This window comes from Cervus elaphus, chromosome 26 (assembly GCF_910594005.1).
Source record: "Cervus elaphus chromosome 26, mCerEla1.1, whole genome shotgun sequence".
Lineage (NCBI taxonomy): Eukaryota > Metazoa > Chordata > Mammalia > Artiodactyla > Cervidae > Cervus > Cervus elaphus.
In genome coordinates this window covers 49,428,738-49,447,382 of record NC_057840.1, presented here as the reverse complement: position 1 = coordinate 49,447,382, position 18,645 = coordinate 49,428,738, and the positions used below count along the sequence as shown (strand labels likewise).

The following is an 18,645-nucleotide window of genomic DNA, read 5'->3' as shown; positions in this document are numbered from 1 at the left end:
TGTGTATATATGTGTTTATATATATATGTTTATATATGTGTTTATGTATATGTGCAAACACTGTACATGGTGTGTTTATACATATATACATGTGTGTACATGTATGTTATGGCCTTTCCATAACTTTAGAAACTAGGTTAATAATTAGCCTGAAAGCTATACTCAACACTATCATCAGCTTTTTCTTTTTTTCTGCTTATGTTTTTCTGCAATATTTTCCTGCAAGCGTATGATTTATGGCTGATTTTTAATTTTACATTTTAATTTTTATTTTAAACAAATACAATGTTCTGCTTGTCTCAAGATATCTTAGAAGTTTACTTACTTCATCGAAGGTAGTATAAAGAGCTGTTGACTTTAGAAAAGGAAAGAAAAGAAATAATTAAAGCAAAATACAAGTAGTGTGACATTATTCAAAGCAGGAAACAATTCTAGCGTAGGGCCACAAATATGAAGCCTTCTTTTGTAAATAAAACTTCATCTAGCAACACTTTGGGAAGGATGTTGCTGACTACATAAATATGATACACAAGGCATGAAGATACAGTGATCCTGGCGGACAAGCCGCGTAAGACTATCACCCTCACACGTACAGCAATTCACGTGCATCTGACACTCACAATCCCACAACTTCACAAACCACTGCTCACACACACAGAGTACCTCTACTGATGACTGGTATCTGTGTGCAAGCGTGCACAATTGAGTATTTTCTCCAACAAGCATCTGGTGCCTTTCATGCTTCTTGAGTAACTGGTGCAGGGTTTACAGATGTGGCTCGGGGCCAGACTGCCTCGACATTCCAATCCCAACTTCAGCACCTTCTGCACGTGAAACCCTGAGCACCTTCACACACCCCAGTTTCTCTGCTAAACCAGAAGTGAGGAATGCCCATCTCAAAGGCTTCTGGGGAAGTCAGCACGATTTTACACATAGCGTGTCAAAATCGGTATTGTGAGGAGGCTGAGCACCCAAGAAACATGTTGCACTTATTAATGCTCATTAACAGACTTTCATTTTAATATTTATTATCACATATTCTTCAACATGTATTGCTGTGAAGATGGCTCTAAAGCCCATATACTCCCAAACCTGTTCTGCCGATGCTAAAATCTCTCCTGAGCTCTATTCTAAGTATTCAACTGCCTACTAAATATTCCCACCACTTCCTCAAAGACTTAACTTTTCACTCATCTCCATAAATGATGGAAATAAACCTCTATCTTGTTTTACAGAATTGGTATAAATACCTTCTCTTGCACCCCTATACACATAAGCTTCTAAAAAGTCACAAAGTCTCACTCATCTTCACAGCCTCCATTGACTCTGAAGAGATTTTATGCCATAAAATAATCATAGAATTTGCAGAAGCAGTTTATAGTTTTACAAAGTATTTTCATTTGTATATCGCCTTATAAGTAAACTGCATGAACATTACTTTTAGTACAAAGTTAAAAGCACATTGTATTTCCTTCCTGACCATTTGCCCAGTCCCCATCTCTTTGAGAGAGAAGCTTCATCTAACTTATTTCATCTGTTTGATGACTGTCATTTATAACTTTATTGCTACTTCTGTCTCGGTTGTTTGGAAAAGGTATATGGATTCATTACATATTATAATGTACTATCTACAGATTATAAGATAAAGTCAAGCATGTACTTGCTGATACTTTTTAAGTTGACCTGTCTTTATACTTAGAAATGTCTTAAAAGTAGCTTTCCCTGGTGGCTCAGATGGTTAAGAAATTGTCTGCAATGCAGGAGACCTGGGTTCAATCCCTGGGGCGGGAAGATCCCCTGGAGGAGGAAATGGCAACCCACTCCAGTATTCTTGCCTGGAGAATTCCATGGACAGAGGAGCCAGCAGGCTGCAGCCCATGGGGTCATGAACAGTCAGATACGACTGAGTGACTATCACTCACTCATCAGTAAACTGGTGTTAGGTTTATTCTAGGTAAAATTTAAGATATTATCTGATAAACTATCCTCTGCAGAAATAGTCACCGTGTCTACCTGTGCAGTGAAATGACAACTAAATGACCAAATTCATGAACCATAGAGCCATGCACTGAGTGGCCAGGACACCATGAAGTCAATTCTAAGAACACCCGAATGAGAGCTGACCCTGGGGCTCCAGCTCTTTCCACTGGAAGGCCAGGTTTCACTCCATAACACTGGACTGGGCAGAGCCCAGTGAAAGACACTGGGTGTGGCACCAGCAGACCCAAGTATGGACATCCCAGTCCCCAGGGCTGCACCAGAGACCTCTACAAAAATGCAGTGCAGAACCACCTCCAGATAAGACAGAAACAGAATACAGAGGAAAGCAGTGTTAGGTCTGAGTAGACAAGGCTCTGCGAGGTCACCCCTGTGGCTGCAAGCTGCCGGGCAGGGAACAGCAGGCAAGGAAGAAGAAAGGTATGCATGTCCAGAAACTGGCAAGGAGTCTAAATGATGCTGGTGAAATCAGGTGGAGAACAAAGTGGAGAAAGGCTGGGGCCAGACTCTGAGATCCTTTAAACCAGAAACGTGAGCAGTGCAATCAGGCACCGGAAGTCATGAAAGGCTTTTAAGCAGACGGGTTCATAGAAGACACAGGAATACTCATAAACTTAGCAAATAATCAGTGGCAGCAGGAGAATGGATGAGAGGAGGAGGAGAAGCACGAAGACTTGTGAGGACAAGTTCAGGTGAGCAAGATACGAGCCAGTGAAGCCAAGCACTGGTAGACCACTGGGTCAATCAGGGGCACGACCCACCAGCAGGGTAATGCACGGGAGGATGAGGGCAGGCGGAGCACAGACGGCGCTGAAGCTGGATGTGGAGCCACAAAGAGGACAGAGCCCTGTCTGACTCTCTGTGACCCATGGACTGCAACACGCCAAGCCTCCCTGTCCATCACCAACTCCCGGAGCTTTCTCAAACTCATGTCCATCCAGTCAGTGATGCCATCCAACTATCTCATCCTCTGTCATCCCCTTCTCCTCCCACCTTTAATACTTCCCAGCATCAGGGTTTTTTCAAATCAGTCAGTTCTTCGCATCAGGTGGCCAAAGTATTGGAGTTTCAGCTCAGCATCAGTCCTTCCAATGAATATTCAGGACTGATTTCCTTTAGGATGGACTGGCTGTATCTCCTTGCAGTCCAAGGAACTCTCAAGAGCCTTTTCCAACACTACAGTTCAAAAGCATCAATTATTCGGGGCTCAGCCTTCTTTATGGTCCAACTCTCACATCCATACATGACTACTGAAAAAATCACAACTTTGACTAGACGGACCTTTGTCAGCTAAGTAATGTCTCTGCTTTTTAATAGGCTGTCAATGTTGGTCATAGGTTTTGTTCCAAGGAGCAAGCGTCTTTTAATTTCATGGCTGCAGTCACCATCTGCAGTGATTTTGGAGCCCAAGAAAATGAAGTCCGTCACTGTTTCCATTGTTTCCTTATCTATTTGCCATGAAGTGATGGGACCAGATGCCATGATCTTAGTTTCTTGCACGTCAGAAGATGGCAGAGTAGAAGGACATGCGCTCATTTTCTCCTACGAGAACTCCAAAATTGCAGCTCACTGCTGAACCACCATCAACAGGAGAACATTGGATCCCACCAAAAAAAGATACCCACGTCCAAGAACAAAGGAGAAGCCCCAACAAGACGGTAGGAGGGGCAAAATCATATTTAGAATAAGGATAGTAAGGAATATCAGAGAACAAATTTGTGGAAGAAAAAAATCGCCTTTATTGAAGTAAAGTAAATCTGGATGCTGGCGAAAGCTCCTATGAACATAGTGAACAAACAGGTGTAAACCTAACACAGGAGATCAAAGAACTGTGAGTTAGAAAGAATGCCTTGAAGACGGCTAGAACTTAATGCTCTAAACCACCCTCTTAGCACTGCTTTAACTGCATCAACAACTTGTGCCATGTGGGGCTTTCATTTTCATTAGTTTCGGAGTATTTTGATTGGTGTTGCTCCCACAGAGGTAACAGCTTCAGGCACTGGATTATGTGAGCTCTCCCAGGGGATGCATATAAGGAGTAGAGGGTTGAAGACAGGATTTTTTGAGGAATGCCTATTTAAGGACATCACCAGATGGTCAACACCAAAATCAGATCGATTATATTCTTTGCAGCCAAAGATGGAGAAGCTCTATACAGTCAGCAAAAACAAGACCAGGAGTTGACTGTGGCTCAGATCATGAACTCCTTATTGCCAAATTCAGACTTAAACTGAAGAAAGTAGGAAAACCACTAGACCATTCAGGTATGACCTAAATCAAATCCCTTATGACTACATAGTGGAAGTGAGAAATAGATTTAAGGGCCTAGATCTGATAGAAAGAGAGCCTGATGAACTATGGACAGAGGTTCGTGACATTGTATAGGAGACAGGGATCAAGACCATCCCCATGGAAAAGAAAAGCAAAAAGGCAAAATGGTTGTCTGAGGAGGCTTTACAAATAGTTGTGAAAAGAAGAGACGCGAAAAACAAAGGAGAAAAGGAAAGATATTCCCATTTGAATGCAGAGTTCCAAAGAATAGCCAGGAGAGATAAGAAAGCCTTCCTCAGCGATCAATGCAAAGAAATAGAGGAAAACAACAGAATGGGAAAGACTAGAGATCTCTTCAAGAAAATTAGAGATATCAAGGGAACATTTCAGGCAAAGAGGGGTTCGATAAAGGACAGAAATGATATGGACCTAACAGAGCAGAAGATATTAAGAAGACGTGGCAAGAATACACAGAAGAACTGTACAAAAAAGATCTTCACGAGCCAGATAATCACAATGGTGTGATCACTCACCTAGAGCAAGCATCCTGAAAGTCAAGTGGGCCTTAGAAACCATCACTACGAACAAAGCTAGTGGATGTGATGGAATTCCAGTTGAGCTATTTCAAATCCTGAAAGATGATGCTGTAAAGTGCTGCACTCAATATGCCAGCAAATTTGGAAAACTCAGCAGTGGCCACAGGACTGGAAAAGGTCAGTTTTCATTCCAGTCCCTAAGAAAGGCAATCCCAAAGAATATTCAAACTACTGCACAACTGCACTCATCTCACACACTAGGTAAAGCAATGCTCAAAATTCTCCAAGCCAGGCTTCAGCAATACGTGAACCGAGAACTTCCAGATGTTCAACCTGGTTTTAGAAAAGGCAGAGGAACCAGAGATCAAATTGCCAATATCCGCTGGATCATTGAAAAAGCAAGAGAGTTCCAGAAAAACATCTACTTCTGCTTTATTGACTATGCCAAAGCCTTTGACTGTGTGGATCACAATAAACTGTGGAAAATTCTGAAAGAGATGGGAATACCAGACCACCTGACCTGCCTCTTGAGAAACCTGTATGCAGGTCAGGAAGCAACAGTTAGAACTGGACATGGAACAACAGACTGGTTCCAAATAGGAAAAGGAGTACGTCAAGGCTGTATATTGTCACCCTGCTTATTTAACTTATATGCAGAGTACATCATGAGAAACGCTGGGCTGGAAGAAGCACAAGCTGGAATCAAGATTGCTGGGAGAAATATCAATAACCGCAGATGACACCACCCTTATGGCAAACAGTGAAGAGGAACTGAATAGCCTCTTGATGAAAGTGAAAGAGGAGAGTGAAAAAGTTGGCTTAAAGCTTAACATTCAGAAAACTAAGATCATGGCATCTGGTCCCATCACCTCATGGGAAATAGATGGGGAGACAGTGGAAACAGTGTCAGACTTTATTTTTGGGGGCTCCAAAATCACTGCGGATGGTGACTGCAGCGATGAAATTAAAAGATGCTTACTTCTTGAAAGGAAAGTTATGACCAACCTAGATAGCATATTAAAAAGCAGAGACATTACTTTGCCAACAAAGGTCTGTCTGGTCAAGGCTATAGTTTTTCCAGTAGCCATGTATGGATGTGAGAGTTGGACTGTGAAGAAAGCTGAGCGCCGAAGAATTTATGCTTTTGAACTGGTGTTGGAGAAGACTCTTGAGAGTCCCTTGAACTGCAAGGATATCCAACCAGTCCATCCTAAAGGAGATCAGTCCTGGGTGTTCATTGGAAGGACTGATGCGGAAGCTGAAACTCCAATACTTTGGCCACCTCATGCGAAGAGTTGAGTCATTGGAAAAGACCCTGATGCTGGGAGGGATTGGGGGCAGGAGGAGAAGGGGATGACAGAGGATGAGATGTCTGGATGGCATCACTGACTCGATGGGCACGAGTTTGAGTAAACTCCGGGAGTTTGTGATGGACAGGGAGACCTGGCGTGCTGTGATTCATGGGGTCGCAAAGAGTCGGACACGAGTGAGCGACTGAACTGAACTGAACTGATTTAAGGGGCAAAAAGAGGACGATGAACTAGGAAGAAACAAGAACACCATTACGGCAGATGCTTGTGCTCATCCCATGATATATATTCCCCCTTTTCCCTACCTAATGGATTCTCCCATAGCCCACTAGGACATGGCCACTCAAAGGCATCTCTAAGCTCCACTGGCAGCTCTGGCCAAAAGGAAGCAGTCTCTTTAGAGAAGGCAAGCTGCAGACCACCTGTGCCCACATCGTGGGGTTACAATAGTACAGCAGTAACTATGGCTACAGAGAAAGCATGAGCATCAACCACTTTTATGACATCATTAACAACATAAAAAACGACAGAATGTTTTTTCCCATTTTTATCCCGCCCAGTCGTGTCTGACTCTTTGCAACCTCATGGACTATACAGTCCATGCAATTCTCCAAGCCAGAATACTGGAGTGGGTAGCTTTTCCCTTTTCCAGGGGATCTTCCCAACCCAGGCCTCCCACACTGCAGTCAGATTCTTTACGAGCTGAGCCACAAGGGAAGAATCACAGATGAATAGAAGTCATACAAAATCAAAATAGGAAACCACAAAAAATGATAAGTCAAGCCTTCCAAAGAAAGTTCTTACAAGAAAATTCATCTAACAATAAACAAAAACAAGATAGTAAAAGCTTTAATTATGGACAGAAAACTGTCAATACAGTAGCAACCACCACCACCAACCACTAGAGCAGTTAGAAGTGTACCTCAGCAGTTAGAAGTCTCTTTGGACATTCGTTAACTTCAGCAAAAACCTTCCTAAGTCCAGTCTCTAGCTGCACCAACAACAATATGGCACAGTCAGCAAACCTGTGAAATTGAAGGAAATCAGTAAAACTTCACGTTCTAAAGGTAAACTCTGGCACCAACACCACAATAAGGGTGCTGTTTTCCAGAGGTTACCAACGAATGTCCAAAGCAGTGAGGGCTGATTACTCACTAACATGAGAAACAAAAACAGAATCAAGGTCTCATGAGACGAGTGACAATAAAACTGTTTTCTGGTGTTTTAATGTACGATGAGACTGTTTTAGTAGCTGCAGCAGATTAAAATGTCACCAAATACCTGCCAAACTTGTTTCATCTAAAAAGTACTCAGACGCCAGGGTGTCGGTGGGCTCTCATGGTTTCCACTCAAGTGTCTGCATCAGGACAGGGTAATGGGGAGAGAAGTGGAGCCCACTGACCCCCCAGGGCAATACCCGGGGCCTGCTCCCTGGGGAACAGAGGCAACTGACAGCCTCTGTCTCTCCTGACTCTCTAACACTGCACACCGTGTTTCAGTCACAGTAAGAGTTTGAAAAATATTAATAAGTTGCTTCAAAAAAGTAATTGTTGCAGCACTCCCTGGTGGCTGAGTGGTTAGGACCCTGGGTTTCCACAGCCGTGGCCCGAGCTCAATCCCTGATCAGGGAACTGGGGTCCTGCAAGGTGTGCAGTGTGGCCAAAATGATTTCTTAATTTCTAAAATAAAAATAATTATCATTATTAACTATATAAAACTGTACCAAAAAACAAAACAAAAAAATGTTTAAAACACAATTAAAAGATGCCTTTTAATTAATTACAGGAAGATAATTTATGCTCAGGTCGACTCCTGTTTGCTTTTACAGCAACACAGTACAGGAAGCGGAGGCTTCTAGGAAGGCCTGGCCTGCAGACCACCAGTGCCCAATCTGTAAAGCCACACTGCAGGTACCTGTGAGACTTTAACTTGGTTAATGCAACTTCCCAATATGGCAACATGACTTTCAGTATAAAAGTGGACTTCTTCATCACTTCTTCTAATACTGAAAGCACCTCAGTCGTAACATCTGTAAAATAGCAAATATTTTTAAGCACAATCACACTGATCAACTGAAAAAAGGTATGAACACACTTAGGCAGTGATGCCACTGGGCCAACCTCTTTAAGAAGATGGACCGTGGGCAATGCGTGCCATCTAAGAGTAAGGCCACCTGAATGACGTCAGGCTGTAGGTGACCACAGGCAACCCGTGGGGGCCCAGGGCAACTGCACCAGTGACAGAGGCTGCAACTATGTGAGAAGAGGAGTTTAGGGGCAACTGGCTGGCCACACGGACCAAGAAAATACATCTTCCAAAGATACGGGAAGCAAGGGTGAACCCAAAGGTAAACTCTGGACTTAAGGTGACCATGCTGTGTCCATGTAGGCTCATCCATCCGTGGCAACCGATGTCCCACCCAGTGAGAGATGCTGACAAGGGAGACGGGTGGCTGGGAACCTCTGCACCTCCTTCCTGATTCTGTTGTAAACTTAAAACTGCTCTACAAAAGTAAAGTCTTAAAAGATATATGCTATTGGCAGTCACCAGACTAGCAAAAGATTCCATGATACCAAAGGCTAAGACCGCTGGGGCCAAGATGCTCTGTACTCTCCCCTCCAGGGTTTTCATTGGCAAAAGCAGACACGGCCTGTCTACCACCAAACAGGAAAAGGGGTGGGGCTGGAGCAAACACAGGGTTTATCTGTTTTCTCAAAGTCCGGTGTCCTAACCCTCATCAATCTGGTAAGACTTCGACATGAAAAAAAAAAACAAAAGATGATATTTGTTGTTGTTTAGTTGCTAAATCGTGCCCAGCTCTTTGTGACCCCATGGACTGTAGCCCAACGCTCCTCTGACCATGGGATTTCCCAGGCAAGAATACTGGAGTGGGTTGCCATTTCCTTTTCTGGGGGATCTTCCCAACCCAGGGATTGAACCCTCGTTTCCTGGATTGGCAGATGGGTTCTTCTCTGCTAGCCATCGGGGAAGTCCAAAGATGACACAGGAGAATACTTATACTACTGGCACTTCTGGCATCACCATTAAGAGAACATAGCAAGAGAGCAGAGAGGAGAAGGGAATGTGTGTCACAGACTGGCCCAAGCCACACATCTGCATGATAAACTAATTTTATCATTAATACTGATTCATGTCGACTGGTATTATTAATATTTATCAACATTATTAACATTATTGACCAATAATATTAACACTGATTCACGTAGCTGTGGCTCTCAGACTCCCAGCGCCAACCCTGGGGACACCTGGGGGCACCATGGGAAGGGGTGAGGATTTATGTGGCAAAGTTTAACAGGTTCCTCATGAAACTTTCAAAGGCAGGTTTCCCCTGGAGAGTAACTATTCCTCCCACACAGCTTGAGTGTCAGTGCTGCTTAATAACGTTATAAATATCTTTACAAAGATAGAGTCAAAGAAAAACCTGAAGTGTGGTACTTGCCAGGAAAAATGATCAAATCCTCTATGCTCGTAAGAGTTACAAAAGGTCGATGTGCCAACGTGAAGTTAGTCTGTTGAAGGTAACCCTTCAGTAGTTGACCCAATCCTACTGTCAACAACACCAACATTGAGCAGTATCTAGTGGGAAATACCATAGCAATCTGTTAGAAACACAAACCCAGCACATATATAAAAAGCTCTACTTAAAAAAAAAAAAAAACATTAAAATTAAGAAAGCAAAACAGTATCAAATTGCAGAAAATCCCACTGGCTGTGGGGATGAAACTGCAGTGGTCCGCAGGACCAGTGACCTCTCAGGAACCGGTGAGCGGAAACCTAGGACCCCACCCGCCGGGGCTGTGCACGTCACCACTTCTGGCGCTGAGCATAAAAGTCCCTGAAATCCTAACCCAATCACCACAGCGGCCATTTGGCCACTAATGTCCAGTTTTGTCTTCAACATCCTGAACCCAAACTCTCTTATTTATCTCAAAATACATATTTTCTTGATGTGAAACTCAAAATAAAGCAAACTTCTCAGCATGTGAAGAAAGCGCGCGCGCCGCCGCGGCACTCACTTGGGCGGGACCTCCTGAGGGGCCGCGAAGCCGTGCCACAGGACGTTGCGGAGGTTCAGCCCACGCGGGGAGCCCACGAAGACCTTGAGCACGTCCATCTGGAGGGGGCAGGCCGCGGGGTTGCTGAGCAGCCAGCCCAGCTGGGGCCGCGGGAGCCTCCCCCGGAGCCGCGGGGACCACGAGTGCGAGCACGGAGGGAAAGGACGAGCCCTGCCGCCCCGCAGCCTGTCAGACGCTTTCTGCACGCGTTCCTCTCGCTCACCCGGGGGCGACCTCTGAGGAGACACTGTACTCACACTACACACGCGCGACTTCTGAGGAGACGCTGTACTCACACTACACACAAGAGAAGCATACAAGCGAGGAGGGGTGGGACCATGCGTGTAGAGGCCTCAAAGCCACAGGGGATGGGAGCCCCCAGGACACACTGCGTCCACGCCACACGTGGAGAGGCCTGGTGTGTAGATAAAACAACTCCACAGCAGACGACAGACTAGGCTCCACAGCAGGCAGCTGAGCGCCGAGGCTCGGCCTCCTGTCTGACTTGAAGCTCTCGGTTCACCTGCTCCATCCTCCTACCTGTCAGCACAAAGTGAAGACCCTCCCGAATCAAGGACCCTACTTGTCCAACGGCAACACTTACACCTTCCCTGGCATCCCCCCGGGTGTGGAGCACCACGCATTACAGGAGATTCACAACACACGAGAAGCTGCTCAGAGACTAAGAGGACTCAAACCCATGTCGTAGGAAAGAGGAGCTGAGCCTCCCAGAGACTCGGGAAAGGACTGAAGCTGCTTCATTCATCTGCAGACTCGGAGGGAAGAGGGGACGGTACTCTGCATGCCCTCACGGGCAGGAACTCACACAAGGGGTTTCGACTCAGCAGCAGAACGTCTGACAGCCAGTCCTTCCGTCCTACTCCAGGAAGTCCTGGCTCTCACACTAACTTAAAATACTTTTAACATGAACTTTAACTTAACAACATTAATAATTAAATATTACTTGCCTTAAATTTACTATTATTTTAAATTAATTGTTCATACCATCTGGGAAATTACAAGTATATAAGCCAAGGAACTAGGAAAATTACCTGGGAGCTGAAAGGGCTGCGGGTGGACAGAAAGCTCACTACACAACACAGGCAGAAAACAGAGGACAGAGCAAAACAAGGGATTTAAGAGTTCAGTGTGACTATAAGCATTCTGTACTTCACTCCACACGCTCCACCAAACGAAATGACCCTAAGCTGGCAAGGCGTAAGGAAGCACCAGGAAGCGTGGGAAAGCCTCACTGACAACAGTTTCTCAGTGAGGCCGGTCTGTTAACGTCCTCCCAGTGGGCACCACCCTGGCTTGCTTCTTCACCTTGACCTGACTTATTCAGTTGCCTGAAGGTTACTCACTGGTCTTAAAAAATCATGATCACGTGGCCTCGAGAAGATTCTGAAAAAGTACCCATTTTTAAACTGGCATCTAAATTTTTTTTCAACTTAAGTTTCAGTAGCTGCAAAAGGTATACTTTCTCACATATTAAAAATATTGACTTTTTAATAATAAAATTGTAATATCACTCTTTAAAGGGTTAAATTTTACTCCTGAATAAGTTAGTATTATATCTTCTAGAATTACTATTATTATACACAATCGATGAGATCAACAGACTTCAAATTGCTCATTTGCCTGACCCCCAGAGGTTACTATATCAGAGGCTATTCCTCCAGCGTCATTACACCAGACGCTCCACACATGAGGTCCTCAAATGGGTTCATCACACCAGAGGTTCTTGCACCTGAGGTCATCACAACTGCTCATCACACCACAGGCTCCACACCTGAGGATATCACACCTGCTCATCACACCAGAGGCTCTACACATGAGGTCATCAAATGGGTTATCACACCAGAGGCTCCACACCTGCTCATCACACCAGAAGCTCCACACCTGAGGTCATCACACCTGCTCATCACACCAGAAGCTCTTATATCAGAGGCTCCTACACCTGAGGTCATCACATCGGAGGCTATCATCAAAGCACATTAACCAGGACAAGAGAGAGGTGTGTCTTTTGGCTGGAAGCATGGCAATTTTGGCAGAAAGGGTCTGTGGGAAAGGAAAGTAAGCTTGAATCCCTGAAATAATTAATTTTTTCCTAACATAGCATCAATTTTTGAGAAATAAAAATTGAGCTATCATTGATTGTTTTGGGCCCTTTTTCCTCCATCGGTTTTAACTGGACAAGCTCACCACAGACTGCCCGAAGACTTGAGCAAGTTCCTCAGATGCGAGCAGATCTCTTAAAAGAAAGGGGCAGTCCTTCCCAATCAGTAAATATACCTGAAATTCAAACAAACTTGTGTAACAACTGTATTACAATGAGCCAAATCACATTAACCAGAATATCACCCACAAAGCAAATGTCTATACAGATGAAGGGAGGAAAGAACTGGAGACACTGTTTCTGATCTCACAATCATTCAAAAAGAAAAATATTTCAAAAATCTGTGCCAAGTGATTATACAGGAAAACAATAATTAAAATCTAGAAATGTCAGTGAAACTGCAAAACAGTTTACGGTTCATTCAGACACTTTACACAGCCAACAGTGAAAGAGTCCTTACGCTTACATCACCCAGGGCTCGCTCCAGACATGACGTGAGCTTCATGAGGCTGAGAGAAATACTGGGGGATTCAAGACTTCTCAAGGCATCAAGTATTTCAGGAAATAACTGTTTAGAATAAGACACATGTTAGAATTCGTGTTCAATAAGCATTATTTCTCAAAGTCACAATTCTATTAATGAAATTCAAACCTCTAAAGATTTCAATTAGCATATTTTAATGACTGTTTTGGTGTAGGTAAACATTTTTTATATAAATATAACAAGATACAAAGAATCAAGAAAAACGTCTGAATACCTAAGGAGGTTTTGGGAAGTTCTTTATGTAAATGTTTATTAAAAGCAATAAATCTGGCATAACTGTAAACTGGAAAGTCAAATACTTTGACCTAAATCTTTTATCTCATTTTGATTACTTCTTAAAAAGATAAATAAGGCAGCTCACCCTGCCATTTAAGGAAGCTACTACACAGGGAGAAGGGAAGGCCCTGCCACTCTGTATGAAGAAAGTCAAAGTACTCTAGAGTTAGATTTTTATAGTTACTGCTCTACTGTAATCACTTAATATGCCAAGGGAAACGGTTGGTTTGAACCTTGAACTACCCCATCTCCCTTCTGCTGCTCTCAACAAGCCAAGCGTCCCTGCCTCGAGTCCCCTGGCCCCAACTGTAAGAACATCTTACGATCAGTCTGGAAGGTCTTTTTCTTTTTTTGAAGCTGTCCAGTTCTTCTGTCCTGGGACCAGCAGCACCCATGCACCAAACCACCTCCCCGAACCCCGATCCTGACACCGCATCCAGAAACTTCCTTTGGGCAAAGGATGTCTCTCAGCTCAGGCTTTGCAAACAGCTCCAACTTTCCCTCACAACACTCCAGCCTTCTCACAACCCAGGGCCCGGAGGACAGAGGAGACCCCTTTAAAATCAGCAAGGAGCAAAGGCCTCTAAGTGGAATCTGCAGTCCTTCATTTCTAAGACTTTGTTGTTGTTCAAAAGTCAAACCTCTGGAACACCTGTCCACTGGAGCGCCGGTGCGTATTGCATTTCAAACTGCCCCTCGGGCAGAGACGACAGATGCAGGTGGACGGCCTGGCACACGGGGCCCAGCAGCCGCACGCTTTCCCGGTGGTCCAGATCCTGGGCTGCAAGGGTGAGAAAGCAAGTGAGCTCTGCATCGTGTGATGACAACGCCTACGTTGCCAAAGTGCTTCAATGATGAAATTTCCACAAAACTGAGAACCAGTTTAAACTGAACTTAAAACAAAGATACTCATGTTGTGGAAAATAAGTTACACATGTGTTTACCTGATTATAAAAGAAAAACTGTCAGAGAGTTTGAAAAATACAGAAAGGTTCAAATAAGACAAAAAATATTTTCTTAATTTCTTTGCCTGTATGTAAACTTGTATATATAATACTTTAACATGACTTTTTAATGTAACATTATTAGACTAGGAGATTTCCAATGACATTAATTGATAATAATTATTATTATTCTGGGACATATTTATAAGATGAATTTTTGCTTTGAGGGTTTTTTCCATAAGTTCCGGCTGAATATTTACATGGCTCACAACCCAAAAATATAAAAGGGTGGAAGTCTCTCTCCTGCCACCAGTTCTTCTTCCTATGGCAGCTTTAGAAATATTCATACATACAAAAGCAAATATTACATGTTCCCCCTATTGTTTCACTCAGCCATATAGCTCAGAGAGATTTCTGAGCCAGAAAGATAGGCCTCCTTACTCTCTTTCACGACTGCATAATATTCCCTTGCACGCATTTTTCATAATTTGACTGACCAATCCTGTAGTGCTTGACATCTGGCTATTTCCAGTTTTCTTTCCTTCTTTCTTTCTCTATTACAAATTGCTGCAAGGAGTAACCTGGCAAAGGCACACCTTCACACCTGTGATTGGACCTGTCTTGTATGTTCCTGGATGGAACTGCGGGGCCAGAGCATGTTTGCTTATAATTTTTACAACTATTTAAAAATATTCCAATCCATCCTTACTTAAAAAAGGTACAAGAATGCCTAGAACACATGTAAAATAACTGTATGTACCACTGGTCATCCCACACCCTTAAGTCATGACTTTCTGTCTGCTTCCCTTTTCCACCTGGACTGCAGGCCGAGAGCCCTCGGCCCGCACAGCCTCTGACCCCTCCTCCTCACCCGCGGCTTCCTTCACTCCCCTGCGCTTCTCTGGTCTCACTCCCTCTTTCCACACCGATTCTTTTTCTCTTTGAGTTAAGCCTGTACTATTAATATAACATCTCCTAACCCAAAAAGCGGTGGTCAGAAAGGGAAAGTTTATAGGTTAAGACATTTTAAAGAGAACAGTACTGATGGGCATTTGGGCTGCAGGCAAAGTACAAACCTGATTCTGTATAAACCATGCAGTCTGTAATTTTCTTCCAGCATACGTCACCATTTTGAGTTACAATACTACTGATGTCGCAATTTTCTCTGACTTCAAACCCAAGTTTACAGATCATGTCATACACCGAAGGAGAAAGACAGGTGGCAACTGGCTCCCCAATTAATATCTGAAATATAAAACATAAAACACACTCTTTAACAGAAAATATTAATTTTATAATATATTTAAGTCATAGGAAAACTCTATCATGTCTTAAGTATAAAATATACTCAGGAATAGTTAGTGTGTTAACACACTTTCTGGATGTCAGAAGAACTATATGATTAAAACATTGTGATTAAATATCAACTAAAGATTACTTATGCAAATATTTTCAAGTAAATGTTTAAAGATTTTAAGTTAAGTTTATTAAACATAATATTTTTAACATAAGAATTTACAGAAGCTCAGAATATTTTATGGATAGTGCATTATTCCTTTCAGGATTCACAAATTATCCCAAAGTTATCAGAATAAGCATTTTTAAATGAGGGCTGAGAAAAATATAAAATCAAGCTACTAAATGAATTAAACATTAAATAATGTTAAAACAGAGCAAAATGCATAATTCTGACTCCCTACAGTGTAAAAAGCAGCAAACCAAAAAAAAAAAAAAAAAAAAGCAGCAAACCATGCTGCTTTTTCATAAAAAATTAAATAAAACCAATTTTTCATAATTCTCCTGACATTACACTAAGATCGCCCAATAAATCTGCAGAGAGATCATATTCCAGGTCTGAAAAGGACCTGGTGTCTTTATGTGATGTGTTAAGGGGTGTGCATTTTCCAACATTAGTAAGTCTTGGCAGCTCCCTAACTTGGAAGCCAGCTGGCTTCAGTTCCTCCGTCCCCGTCAGTATCACCCATTATCCTGTCCACTCTTCCTGTCCCCAAAAGCTTCATTCCCGCTCTCAGTCTTGCAGTCAACCAATGCTTTCAGGCCCCAGCAATTGAGGTACTCCCTGAGATGTGTGTGGAATATTCAGCAATCCTGTGTGACACCCAGTCAGCCAGTCAGCATACTCTCCTTGGAACACTGCAAGACAGCATTGGGGGCGGGGAGGGGGAGGGGGGCGGCACTTGCTTCTCCTGCCTGCAGCCTGGCAACTTCATGTGCCTTTCTGGGCACAGAATTCCCACTCCTTTGAGCATTGCCCTGCAGTTGCAGTGCCTCCTGCTGCAGCAGCTGAATCCAGTCTGCAATCTTTCCAACACTTGCAGGACCAGCTTCACCAGAGAACGCCCACCAGAAACACACACCACGGATCCGGTGACTTCCCTTCAGAACTCTGCATCCTACTTGCCAGGCTCTTCCATGCAGCTCTGTAGCACAATTTCCTCCTCAGAAACCTGAGTTTCAACCGTGCAGGGACCCTCCTCTAAGTGTCTAAAATGCCAACTACTTCCCTCAGCTCCCTCAGTCCTCTGGAGTGACTGCTTCCTGCAGCTGCCGTCTCAACCACACTTTCAGAGATCTCACTTTATCCTTTCACATAACTAGTTAACAATTTTATTCCTAGTTAATGCTTTATATCAAATGATCATAGTGTGAAAACTCCTGTGGTCTGTCTCTGGACAAATACACAAATATAACTCAAAAAGGTTACATCCACATCAAAAGGGACTCCTTGCATTTTTTAAAAGCATTTCAACTCTAAAGGAATGAGCTGAAGTTCTGGAGTGACAGGAGACAGGCAGAAATGATATTTCTGCACAAAAACTCATCTACTCCACTAGTAAAGTGGGCCCTGGAATCTCACAACTGAGGTTGTAAGTAAAGTCTCTTTTGGTTGGAGACACTGGATCAACACAATCGTCCCTCAGACTCAACCAAACAGTAAGATCCCGGAGCAGAGAGACCAGGTCTTACACAACATTGTATGCCCAGGACACAGCAGATGCTGGAACATGATAAATGAAAAACAAGAGTTAAATGAATTATTGGCTCCTCCTATCCCCAGTCGGTGGCTCAGAGGGTAAAGAATCTGCCTGCAATGCAGGAGACTGGGGTTCAATCCCTGGGTTGGGAAGATCCCCTGGAGAAGGGAATGGCAACCCCCTCCAGTACTCTTGCCTGGAGAATCCCATGGACAGAGGAGCCTGGTGGGCTACAGTCCATGGGGTTGCAGAGAGTCCTATACAACTGGGCAGTTAACACTTTCACCCTGAGTTGAAATGGACCTCTCTAAGGCTCCAAGACCTTCAGATTTGTAGAATGGCTACATTCTACTACAAATAGACATGCAATTCTAGAAGCTGGCTTCTAGGTTAACTTTTTAAGCTCATATTCTCTTAGACAAGAAGAGAGTCTGCTGTTAATCGAGAAATAAAATTCAACCTCAAATCAACAAATAATACATGCTGCAACGCTTTAACTGCCACTCAAGACAATAAATCTCTCTTCTGTGTGTTACAACCAGGGACATGTCTGTCCTCCCACTAGAAGCCCCAAAACCTGAATTTTTTTGTGTGTGTGTACCCCTCCGTGTCATCTTTGGTACTTCAGTGTCTTGCCCAGAGCAGCATGGGATAGTGCAAATGATCTGTGCTTGAGAGCTAGAATGATCTGAATTTGAATTCTTCCTCAGACTCTTTTCCACCTCTTGCCTTGGAACCGCTAACATACCTGAGACTTTTAAGTGTAAAGCAGGGCAAAACATGACCACCTCCTATGGCTGCAGTAATCAGTGATAATACTTGAGAAGCACCTAGCACACAGTACTCAGCAAGTAGCAGCTAGTGCTAAAAACTGCTCACAGATAATCGATTGACACTGAAATCCCTCCGAGAGGAAAGTAAAATCTTTATTGTGAGGCAACCCCACTGAGGCAGCCAGTTAATGAGACCCTTTGACTTAGTTTTACGTTATCAAAGTGGCCTAAAGACGTCAACTACAATTCTAATTTGCAAGTGTGAACCAGAGGCGAGATCACCACACATACTTCCCACATCGCTAAGGGACCACGTAGAGGACACTTCCTTTAGGGACGAAGGGCAGTCAGAACAAAGGCTAAAAGCCACGGTGCGCTGCGCGTGCCCGTCCGCGGTCCCGGGAACAGCTCCTGGACTTGGCGGTCGCGGCGGCAGAGCTCCCCCTCCGCCCGCGCGCGCAGGGCGCAGGCTCGGTCCCCACGCCACGTCCTCGCAGACTTCAGCCGGGACCTGCGCCCCCGAACGCGGGGTGGGCGACACCAGAGGGCACGAGGGCGGAAGGGAGTCCAGCAGACGCCTACTTGGACGGACACGGCCCGCCCTCCTCAGCCGCGGCACCGGCTGCGGTCAAGACGATGCTTCCCGCGTCGCAGCCTGATGGACGAACTCAGGTGCTCTCTGGGACTGCCGCTACCTGGACTCTTCCTCCATGACTGCCGCTACCTGGACTCTTCCTCCATGACTTCCGGCTCCCGGCCGCGGCGCCGAGAGATGACGCACTCACGCCACGCCCCTCCCTGA

General features: G+C 44.2%; 1 protein-coding gene across 8 annotated transcripts in view; it reads right to left on the bottom strand.

Annotated features, from left to right (window-relative positions):
• Positions 1–18,559, bottom strand: part of ERMARD (ER membrane associated RNA degradation) — a 31,177-nt gene extending 12,618 nt beyond the window's left edge. For 4 of the 8 annotated variants that reach the window (XM_043888135.1, XM_043888137.1, XM_043888141.1 and 1 more), the window contains exons 1-10: positions 18,135–18,559; positions 15,151–15,319; positions 13,772–13,911; positions 12,777–12,878; positions 12,397–12,486; positions 10,153–10,250; positions 9,576–9,712; positions 8,030–8,144; positions 7,038–7,140; positions 326–355 (exon numbers count right to left, since the gene is read on the bottom strand). In XM_043888135.1, the coding sequence (XP_043744070.1) occupies positions 326–355; positions 7,038–7,140; positions 8,030–8,144; positions 9,576–9,712; positions 10,153–10,250; positions 12,397–12,486; positions 12,777–12,878; positions 13,772–13,911; positions 15,151–15,319; positions 18,135–18,143 (993 nt within the window). In that variant the 5' untranslated portion in view covers positions 18,144–18,559. The other 4 variants (XM_043888138.1, XM_043888136.1, XM_043888139.1 and 1 more) reach the window with 4 other exon arrangements.
• Positions 18,560–18,645: the final 86 nt, after the last annotated feature.